The 11314-nt window shown below is 52.8% G+C and overlaps 1 protein-coding gene and 1 long non-coding RNA gene across 2 annotated transcripts in view; one reads left to right on the forward strand and one right to left on the reverse strand.

Annotated features, from left to right (window-relative positions):
- Positions 1 to 2427, forward strand: part of FSTL4 (follistatin like 4) — a 296460-nt gene extending 294033 nt beyond the window's left edge. The window contains exon 16 of the mRNA XM_036424598.2: positions 1548 to 2427. Coding sequence (XP_036280491.1) covers positions 1548 to 2250 — 703 coding nt within the window. The 3' untranslated portion in view covers positions 2251 to 2427. The remainder of the gene's footprint in view (positions 1 to 1547) is intronic.
- A 2332-nt stretch (positions 2428 to 4759) lies between these two features.
- Positions 4760 to 8294, reverse strand: LOC123651767. The gene is made up of 2 exons (XR_006740673.1): positions 7312 to 8294; positions 4760 to 7101 (listed from the first exon to the last, which is right to left on the reverse strand). It is a non-coding gene; the product is annotated as an uncharacterized LOC123651767 (long non-coding RNA).
- Positions 8295 to 11314: the final 3020 nt, after the last annotated feature.

The raw sequence follows: 11314 nt of genomic DNA on the forward strand, positions 1-11314 counted from the left end.
CCTCATCCTCTGCTAACCACCGGCCCTGGGTCCTCTCAGAGCCCTCAGAGCCGCCCTACAAGGAAACAAGGCCCCCTGGGTGCCTGGGTGCCACCATCCCAAAGAAGAGGCTCCAATAACAGCCCCGGCCTCCGGGGCAAAGCTCCTCCCCCCGGGGCCTCTCCCTGCTACTCATTTCAGAGCGCCCCTGACACTTTCTGTAACGTCACCGTCACCGCTGCCCACAGACTGAGCCTGCCCTTGATAAAGTCATTGAGACCCAGGTGTCCCGTGGCACTATTCATGCCTTCCTCTACCTGACACCCAGCACCTTTCTCCAGGAAGAAATGACTCACAGTTGCAAGCTCATGCTGAACTTGTAAAAATAGGACTCACCCCTGTGTCCTCCTTGCCCAGGGAGGAAAATCACCGCTCTCTGCCCTCCCCACCCCACCCCCCCCACCCCCTCTACACTGCAGAGCGCACCTGGGAAAGAGCCCCTAACGGGGTTCTAAGTGGGGACACCCCCCCAGAGGAGCTGGGCTCAGCTTGGAGTCCTGCAAACGCAGGGACTCAGCAGCCCTGGGTGTGGCTTTCGCACTCAAGCTCCTTAAAAGAGTGGGTTTTCTTTCCTGCGCTTCCCACGCGCTGGCCCTTTAAGGATGCTTCACGGATGCTCTAAAGCGGGCCTTTTCCCCACTCTGAGGCGCCGCTATTGCTATTCGCTATAGGAAAGGAAGTGGTGGGAGCGATTTTCCTCTTTCCTGCGGGTGGTGCAGGGTCAGGACGCCTCTAAAGCACCGGATCTAGGAGAGGCTCTCGGAGCAAAGGGAGGCCTGCCTCCGACCATGGAGCAAGCGGCCGCCAACGAGGGATTTGGGGAAGTCACCCCCTGAGCTCTGCCACCAAAGCTTCCTCTTGGATTGGATCCCAGAGCCCTCTGAGGAATGAGAAAGGACCCTCTTTAGATTCCCGGGGGCTCAGAGAGGAAAGCAAGTGCCCAGGCCCCGAGAATGGCAGGGCCTCAGCAATGCCGGGCCTTCTGGGTGAAAACCGCTTCTGGGCCCCCTGCCCACCAGCATCACACATGTGGCCGGAGCGGGGGTGTCCCTCCCGGTCCCAGGCAGAGGCGACCCTCTCAGGAAACCTGAGCTTCCCTGAGCCTGCGTCCTCCGATCCCCACTCACCGGTGAGTGCGAGCCCGCGCCCTCACCCAGGCCATGGCAGGCACACCCTGTCCTTTCCCTGCAGACACAGGCCAGCCCTTCCCAGCCGGCACACGGCCGCGGGGGGGCGCGGCGCGGCCACGGTTACCCGCCTGCACCGTTTCTAACGATGAGCGCGTGCACGAAGGCGCCTGCCCAGGAACCTCGCTGTCCCCTCTCCTCCTGCTGGAGACGGCAGATGGATCGCAGGGAGCCGTCCCCGCACAATGGGAGTTCTCCTCCAGGGGCCGTCAGACCCCTGCAGGGCTACGGTAGAGGGACAGGCTGCAGTCCTGTGAGAGGAACGACAGGTCCCCCACCCCGAGAGGCCTCTGACCTCTGACCTCCGCCCTCCCCTCCCAGGTTCGGCTTCGTCTTCAACACGTCCGAGCCCGCCGTGCACAAGGTGGACCTGGAGACGCTGCTGCTCGTCAAGACCATCGGGCTGCAGCGGCACGGCTGCCTGCCGCAGGCCATGGCCCACTCCCACCTGGGCGGCTACTTCTTCGTGCAGTGCCTCCGGGCCGGCGCCGCGGCCGCCCCGCAGCTGCTCATCGACGGCGTCACGGACGCCACGGTCGGCCCCAACGGCGACGTGACCGGCACCCCGCACGCGTCCCCCGACGGGCGCTTCGTGGTCAGCGCGGCCGCCGCCGGCCCCCGGCTGCACGTGCAGGAGGTCACGCTGCGGGGGGAGCTCCGGACCCTCCACGCCCTGGACGTCGGCCGGGGGGGCGTCTCCGACGTGGCCTTCCAGCGCTCCTTCGCCCACGGCGGCCAGTACCGCGTCTACGCCGCGCTGCAGGCCCAGCCGGACCTGCTGTTCCTGGAGCTGGCCACGGGCCGGGCCGGCCGGCTGCAGGGCCTCAAGGAGCCGCCCGCGGGGCCGGCCGGGCGCTGGGGAGGGCCGCGCAGGGCCGTGCGGGACAGCGGGCTGTTCGGGCAGTACCTCCTCACGCCCGCCCGGGAGTCCCTGTTCCTCATCGACGGGCGGCAGAACGCGCTGCGGTGCGAGGTGGCGGGCGTCCGGCGGGGCGCCACCGTGGTGTGGGTGGGCGAGGTGTGAGGGCGGCCGGCGCGGAGCCCCATCCTGACACCGCAGCCCCCCGGCGGGCGCCCTGTACATTTTCACAGACAAAAGCAAAAACCCGTATCCGCTTCGTGGTTCGACACTGGTCTCCTTGCAAGTTTCCTCGTCCAAGGTGTGCGCTGCTCGCCGCTCGCCAAGCTGCGGTGTTCCCGCTGGGGAGGATGAGGTAAGCCTCGGGCCACGGTGGGTACAGGAGGCGTGTCCGTGCCCAGCTCCATGCTACGTGGCTGGGGACGCCGTGGAACCCAGCGCCCCTGCTTTCCGGGCGGGCACTTCCGTCGGTTGCCTTCACGTAGTCATTCTCCTTTGCCGCCAGACCCAGCCAGACTGCACCCTGCGGAGGGGCCTGAGGCCGGGGCCGGACACAGCCGAGCAGGAGCAGGGGCCTGGCTAAGGCTGGAGAGCCACGCCTGCCCTCGCTCTGCTCCTCTTCCTCCTTCACAGCTGCTTCCTGCTTTTCTTTCCATTTGACTTGTACGCCTGAGAGAGAGCCAGAAAGACTTACTGCAGCTTGGGGTGGGGTGGGAAAATCACTCGCTTTATTTTGGAAACTTGGATTAAAAAATAATTTTTTATAATCTCAAATGCTAGTAAGCAGAAAGATGCTCTCCGAGGTCCCGCTCTGTCCGTCCCTGCCTTAGGCCAAGTCTCTGAGAGTCGCCACCCCAGGCCCCCCAGCCAGAAAGGACAGTGGTTATCAAGGAGGAGCAGTCCCCTACAGCACTGACACCCCCAAGTACCGATCAGCCACCACCATGGCAAAGACTGTGCTCTGGGCTGGGACCCCAAGAAACTAGGATAGACCCTGTGTGCCTGCTTTTCACCATGGAAGGGGACATTGTTCAGTAATCCTCACTTGAGGATATTTTTCTATTGATTTTTAGAGAGAGTGGAAGGGAAGGGGAGAGAAAGAGAGACACATCAATGGGTTGCCTCCTGCACGCATCCCAATCAAGGCCAAGGATCAAGCCTGCAACCGAGGTACATGCCCTAAACCGGAATCGAACTTGGGACCCTTCAGTCGGCAGACCGCCGTTCTGTCCACAGAGCCAAATCGTCTAGGCCTGGAAGGAGGACATTTTATCAATAGTAGCCAGGCTCAGATTCAAGGCAGATGAGGCAACCTCCAGACTCACTGCTGAAACCCCAAGGACACAGTGGTGTCCAGGCAGGTTCCCTTTTAAAAACCAATTTCCTCTCAGCTCTGGTGCCCCTCGTCCCTGCATCATCGCAGCACAGTTAGTACAGGGAGGGTTCCAGTATTTCATCTCGCACACAGCGCCCCCATCTCCCCGGTGGCACACACTCCGAAGCTCAGAATCAGAAGGATGCAGGCTGGTTATATTCTGCCGAACTATTCCCACGTGTCTCGGCGATGGTGGGCTCTCAGTACAACCCAGCAGCTTTGGGAAGACAGTCTTTTAAAGAATCTCAGCGAGAAAGAGGCTCCCCTGGGTTCTCGGAACACTGCTTTCCTTCACACATCAGCGGCCAAAACATACCGGCCCACTTGCTGGCTGAACGATCGCCTTTCTAACCACCTGGGAGAGGCGGTCCCACCGCAGGCACCTTAGCTAGTGTAGCCCCTTCCCCCGCCAGCATGGCCATTGTTTCCTGTGCTGCAGAGAAGGCAAGACCCTGCCTCACTCGTACACAGCCCCTTCCCCTCCCACCCGGCTGCCTAGCCCACCTGTCCCCCCCTCTCCCCCGAGTTTCCTGAGATCAGCCATCTATTTTTGTGTCTCCTGTATCTTGGTCCACCAGACACCTGTTTCCCACAATTCTCAGGAGTGTGTCTAAACATGTGCATTCACATTTTAGATTTTTTTCTACAGGTACAATATGTAGATATAGGTTGAGGAAACTGTCTTCAAAAGTCTCATATTCAGTCACACAATAACTGGGATGAATGGTTCTCCCCCTTTCTTTTCTTTTAATTTTTTAAAAATATATTTTACTGATTTTTTTACAGAGAGAAAGGGAGAGGGATAGAGAGTCAGAAACATTGATGAGAGAGAAACATCCATCAGCTGCCTCCTGCACACCCCCTACTGGGGATGCGCCCACAACCAAGGTACATGCCCCTGACCGGAATCGAACCTGGGACCCTTCAGTCCTCAGGCCGACGCTCTATCCACTGAGCCAAACCAGTCAGGGCTTCTTTTTATTCTTGCCTCAATCTCTTGACACATTTACTTCCAAACTCCCACTCTAATCACGGAAATTCTCCAATTTTCATGAACTTCACCCTCCGGAAAAACCTAAATTGTGGCAGTGCCTGGCAGAAAAAAGCCCCCGCACCCCAGCCGAGGGGAGCCCACTGACAGCCGTGCCAAACGCCAGCCCCTCTGGCTTGCAGATTCCTAAGAAGAAGACTGAACTGATCCCAACTGGCCTCTTAAACCACAGCACCTGCTCCTTCCCCCGTCCTGGCTTTGCTGAGTGTTCGGAAAAGCACATCTGCCTCTCCTGTCCTCACCATGCAGCTCCCATCTCGCTGTCCACATGCCAGACACAGCTGGACTGGAGAAAAGATTCACGGGCCTGAAAACAGCGCAATGTGCAAATTCACAAAGGCTCGCGGGTAGATGCTTTCCACAGAGCTGCTTGGGTGGGAGGCAGGGACCAGGCTGGCCCATGGAACACAATTTGAAACCAGCTGGGGTCAGAAGTCATCACAACAGGTGGGCCTTAAAGCAAACCCAGCCAGCAATCCTTGTGATGAACACAAAACGTCAACTACTCATTTTTCGCATTCAAGGAGGATTCCTTTTACCAAAAGAATCACCAAAAAGGCCATTATCACTATCCCAACTCACTATCCCAACATTCCTGAATCCTGAAATAAAATTTCACCAAAATTCAACAGTTTTTTTTTGTTTTTTGGGTTGTTTGGTTTTTTTTTTTCGGAATAACAAACACAAATAACACCTGGCTAAGGCTTTGAATTGGAGGCCCTCATCCTCATAGTGAGCCCACGTGGAGGTCCCAGGTCCAAAAGCCCACCCAGCTACTGGTGGTAGAAAAGGGGGTCTGTTTCTAGATGATTGAGTGGCCTTTCTGCACAAGAAGGCCTGGGCATGGACCACGCATGACACTTCAAATGCCGGCCCCAGCAACCCTGACCCAGCGAGACTGGCCTGGGGCTGGCCCAGGCTTTTATCTTAAGTCTCCAAGTCATTCACGGGTCCTATTAGCCCAAGTCCCCAGAAGTAGCCAGAAGAGCCCTTTAAAAACTTGGCTGGGGCCAATCGCTCCTAGCAAGCTCCAAGTGCTTTGATCTAAAGATGGCACCGCCAGACACAGAAGCTCAGTCCCTGCCATTCCCACCCAGCCCAGCCCTCTCCCCACCTCCTGGCGCAGGTAGGTGCCCTGGAGGACAGTTTTCACCCCAAATAAAGCAGAGACCCACCTGCTGCACTAGAGGATGGTAACCACGGAGACCATGGAGGAAAGCCGCCTGGAGTCAGCTTTGTGCAGCCACAACTTCCTGTTTTCCGTTGACCAATAACCTGTGAACTAAAGGCAATTTCAGAACTGAGATGTGAGACAGATTCATTCTGGATATATTTTTCTACAAGGGGCTTAAAAAGTAAATCGGTTGATTTCTCAGAGTGTGTTTCATTCAAATACCTTGGACGCTGAACCATGCTCATCACCAGACCCCTCGCTCGCTCTCTCGGATCTCTCTCTTCAGAAGCAGGCCCGCAGGAGAGCATATCGTGCCCCCTCCCTCCTACACATCCGCCAATCTACCTCACGCCTTCCTCCCTGCCCCCAGCACCGCCAGGCGCTGCCCCCATGCCAGGAGGCCAGCCAGGTGCCGGGGATGATGACAATGCTGACATGGAGTCCTTTGCCATCCTCCCCAAACCAGGACGCAGATGCCACTCCAAGTGCAGTCAGAACCCATGGGGCACCGCCCCTTGCTGCCCAGAATCCCACCCTCATACCCCCAAACGCTTGCTTGCAGCCCTTTAGAGTCAGATGAGCAAGACTAGAGAGAACTCAGAACGTAAGTCAGCTACTATCAGACAGAAACTGTCGACGGGGACAGAGACTGTGACATCTGCGCCAGCCTCATCCCTGAGAGGCCTAAGCGACACCTCCCTCCATTCCAACGCTGTCCTCTGCTTTTCCTGCTTCCTCCCTCTGCCTCGAGCCTCCTGCTCCTTCATTTCAAAAGGCCACTGACCTCACTGCCGCCCCAGCCCCTGGCTTTGGGGTAGAAGCAAGCAGTCACTCACAGGGCCGGATGCTATTGTTTCTTTCCTCCCAGGCTGGCATGTAGGCAAAGCAGTTTTCCTAGAAAGTTACACACTGCCTTGGTTTCTCTGCAGAATCTTAGAGATCACAGGACAGACATGCTTTAACCTTTTCAATGGGAAAATGCCTCCTCAAGCTGTGACTGCAAGACCCCAAGTAGCTGTAGGGATAGAACCACTTCCTACTGTAGTCTCCACCAGGTGACCAGCCAAGTCACTAGAGGACCTGAGCATCCTCCCTGGGCCCGCGGGCTTCAGGCGCCGGCCATCGGCAGCCAGCAGGAGCCCACCAAGCGTGGTCTCACACATCCTTTGGAGCTGTGAGCAGCGAGTGGGAACTGAACTCGACACGGTGTGTGGAATTATGGAAAATACAGGGAGAATGGGAATTAGTCTCCAAAATTCACAAGACTTCTTTAACCAGCGCCAGAATATAAAGCATGTTTTTTACTAAGGGGGGTTTTGACTAAGTCTCAATTCACACACCCCTCTTTACAAGCTCATCTTAACTGATGTAAAACCATCCCTTCCCCATGGGGCCCCAGAGAATGTGGACCATGACCTAGACGCACATGTGTCAAACACAAGGCCCGCGGGCCAAATCCGTCCCGCCAGGCCTTGCAATGTGGCCCGCACCGCGCTGTCATCACTGCACTCCGCTGCGTTTCCATCACAATGACAGTTTATGACTGTTCAGTAAACCATTTGGCCCGCGATTTAGGCTGGATTTTAGATTTTGGCCCCTTCTCTGATTGAGTTCGACACCCCTAACCTAGAGGGCTCTACAGAGCAATAACCATTGACTGGCCCCTACCCCAAGCCTGGTGACAAGTGCTGTCTCCATGTCTACATGTCATCATGGCAGGATCGGAGAACGCTGCCTTTTGGGGGACTCTTCGAGATCGGAGCTTCATTTCTAAGGAAGGGCCACCAGGATTGGCTGGTTACGGGGCCCAGGCGCTCCCAAGTGAGAAAATTCCCTAAATCTAAACCTTCATCCACTGCCCATCACAACCTCTGCCTGAGGTTTAAGAGTTGCTGGTCCCTGGCTACTACCGCTGCTTCAGAGAGGTGAGGAACAACAGGTCTGCAAGTCACCCACGCCAGAGCCACAGCACCCCCTTTCATGGGGACCCCATGGCCCACACCCCACTGCCCAGACCCTGCCCCTTCCTGGCCTGGCCCTTGCGTGCCCTGCCTCCCCACCACTGCCCACGCTTTCTGAAGACCTGTGCGATGACCCGGAAGCAGAACTGGGCATGGAGTTTTGCTGGAATGGTCACACACACACTGCTTTCTGCTGTAGTGTAGCTGAATGCCCCTCAAAATATGAAGTCACACACACCCCGCTTGTCCTGTAGCATCTCATCCAGCCCCGCCTCAGAGAACTTTCGGATCTCTCATGTCAAGGCAGATTACATTATTTTGAGCAGTTATGTAGACTCCAAAATATATTTTCTGTAATCACCATATTTCTCAAGAGGCCTCCTATAATTACTATACATGTGAATTTTTCCTTATTTATAAAATATATATAAATTATTTTTAATACATCAACTTTAGTAGAGATTTGTACCAACACTGTAACTGTATGTGGCATTTGAAATAAGTTGCATTTACTTTGACGTATCACACAGTATTGAACACACCGTGTATTTGCAGTACCACTTGATATAAAGATGATTCACAAATTATCATAACGGACTGTCATTGTAAATGCTCTTTTTCGAGGATTTTACAATAAAACTTGAGAAAGATCAACTCTCTCTGGGGCCAGTCTGTTGAAGGTTGTTAAAATGAAAACTGACTCGGAAGGACATGATGGTCAAAGTGAGATGGCCCCTGCTCTGGCCGGGTCCAAAGAGCTTCTGGACAAAGGCAGGCTCCTGAACCTGGAGTCTTTTCTCTCCATGTTGAAGTTTTATCTTCAACCAACATCTGGTTCAAAACTTCTCATCACCTGCCTTGGCAGCCCCTTTAAGTTCACCACAGACCCCAGACTCTAATCTGTTCTTGACTCTAGTCACTCTCAGTTCGCACTAGAGCCAACATTCCAGCTACCATGAAGAAGGTTTAAAGTGTTTGGTAACCACCAGGCTACCAACGTGGTACACCTACTATGTGCCAGAACTGTGCTAGGTGCTAGGGATAGAGAGTTGGACAAAGACAGACCGCCCCTGCCCTTGGTGAGCTTCAAGTCCACTGCACCATGACTATTAGTATAGGTTCTCCAGAGAAACAGAACCAATAGGTATAGGTATAGAGTAGTGTGTGTGTGTGTGTGTGGATAGAGCGTGGGGAGAGAGATGGGAAGAGAGAGCATACATTGATTTTAAGGAACTGGCTCATGTAAATGTAGAATAGGCTAGGTTGGCAGTTGGAGAACCAGAAAGAGTAAAGTTCAAGCCCAAAGGCAGTTTGCTGGCTGAATTTCCCCTTCTTGGAGGAGCTGTCTTTCTCTCTTTAAGGCCTTACACTGAGCAGATGAGGCCCACCCACACTGTGGAGGATAATCTACTTCACTCACAGTCTATTGATTTAAACGTTAATCTCATTCACAAAAAATACTTTCATAGGTACATCTTGAATAGTGTTTGACCAAGTATCTAGCCTACCCAAGTTGACACATAAAATTATCACAATGACATAAACAAAATGTTTTTCCCCCTTTTTCCTAGGGGAAGTAACCAATCATGTACCAGGCCCTGTGTTAAGCACCCCAATAAGCAGAGGGTACTATTATCTCCATTTTATATCTCCACTTTCTGCATATAACACAAAGAGATAAAGAGATGGCAAATATTATATAAAGCAAAGAGTTAAAAAATATATAGTCGACAAGTGAAAACAATACACATCTATTAGGAGGTCCAAGGAAAGAACCATGAGTTTAAACAAAGGCAATATTCAGCAATAATGGCTGTGAAGTGATGAAATACATGAATCAAAAGACAGGGAATGGGTGCTGAGCAGGAAAAATAAAAATAATCTCACACTGGCAGTGAAAGCAGATTGCCAAAGAGAAAATACACTCTCTCTACACAGAAGCAGCAATCAAACTGACAGACTCCTCAACAGCAATAGGGAAACACAGAAAATATGGAATAACTAGAGGTCCAGTGAATGAAATTTGTGCGCGGTGGGGGGGAGGGGGGGGTGGTCCCTCAGCCCAGCCTGCACCCTCTCCAATCTGGGACCCCTCTAGGGATGTCCCCAGAGGATTGTGCCTAAATGGGCAGTCAGACATCCCTCTCATAATCCAGAACTGCTGGCTCCTAACTGCTTGCCTGCCTGCCTTCCTGATTGCCCCTAACCTCTTCTGCCTACCAGCCTGATCACCCCCTAATCACTCCCCTGCCAGCTGATTGATGTCTAACTGCTCCCCTGACAACCTGATTGCCCCTAACTGCCCTCCCCTGCAGGCCTGGTCCCCCCAAATGCTCTCCCCTGCAGGCCTGAGTCTCCCTCAACTGCCCTTCCCTACAGGCCCAGTTGCCTCCATCTTCCCTCCTCTGCCAGCCTGGTCACCCCTAACTGTCCTCCCCTGCTGGCCTGATCACCCACAACTGCCCTTCCTTGCAGACCTTGTCCCTCCCCTATTGGCCATCTTGTGGCAGCCATCTTGTATCCACATGGGGGCAGCCATCTTGTGTGTTGGAGTGATGGTCAATTTGCATATTACTGTTTTATTAGATAGCATAGAGGCCTGGTGAGGGCCAGCTTGTTTGCCCTGAAAGGTGTCCCTTGGGGCATGGGGTAGCCTGGGCAAGGAGCCTGTGGTGGTTTGCAGGTGACCCAAGTGAAAGCCCTGGTGACCCAAGTGGAGGCCCTGGTATCTGGGATTTATCTTCTATAATTGAAACTTTTTAGCCTTAAGCAGAGGCTAGGACAGGCCAGGGCAGGCAGAAAGCTGGCTTCCTCCATCGATGGGGAAACCCAAGCCTCCTGTTCGCTCCATGGCTGCAGCCATCTTGGGTTGAGTTAATTTGCATACTCACTCATGATTGGCTGGTAGGTATCACTTGTGGGTGTAGCAGAGGTGTGGTCAATTTTCATATGACTCTTTTATTAGATAGGATGTCTGCACACTGCTTAAAGAAAGTAATAGTAACCCAGATATATTACCAGAAAAGCTACTAAAGTATGCACTTCCAGAAAACTGAAATTAAGCTGCAAAGAAAGGAAGGGAATTTAAGAAATTGGCTTTTTTAAGTATAAACATCTAAATCAGTGAAACAGTAAGAATTATTAAGTGTAGAGACAAAATTGAAGTGGAATTTAAAAATGGGTTACACATAAGATGAGAGAGGAGTCATCCAAGAGAAATATTCTAAAGCCCTTTTGTTGTTCAGAAGGAAGAAAATATTTTTTTGTCTTTGAAATTGGATGTAAGCTTTCCAAACCAATAGATGGAGAGAAAGGGAATTAAAACACTCAAAATATAATAAACCACTATATCAGCCCAATAGAAGGCAAAAAAGAAAATCAGGTAGCAAACAAATAGCACGATAAATAGAAGTAACAAAATAAGAGATTAGAAATAAATCCCAATGACAGTAATCACCATGGAAGAAACTTACCAGTTAAAAAACAGATTGCTAGAGTAAATGTTAGAAATGTAATGTTGCTCTAATGTTTGTAAGAGAAACTCGAAAGACACAAGCATACATACAGATGGAAATAATGGATTGAGAAATCCAATGTCCATCCATTAATGAGTGGGTGGACATTTATGAAAGACCAGAGAATGGAATGTTAGTCGGCCATAAAAAAGA

This window comes from Pipistrellus kuhlii, unplaced genomic scaffold, assembly GCF_014108245.1.
Source record: "Pipistrellus kuhlii isolate mPipKuh1 unplaced genomic scaffold, mPipKuh1.p scaffold_m20_p_8, whole genome shotgun sequence".
Classification (NCBI taxonomy): Eukaryota; Metazoa; Chordata; class Mammalia; order Chiroptera; family Vespertilionidae; genus Pipistrellus; species Pipistrellus kuhlii.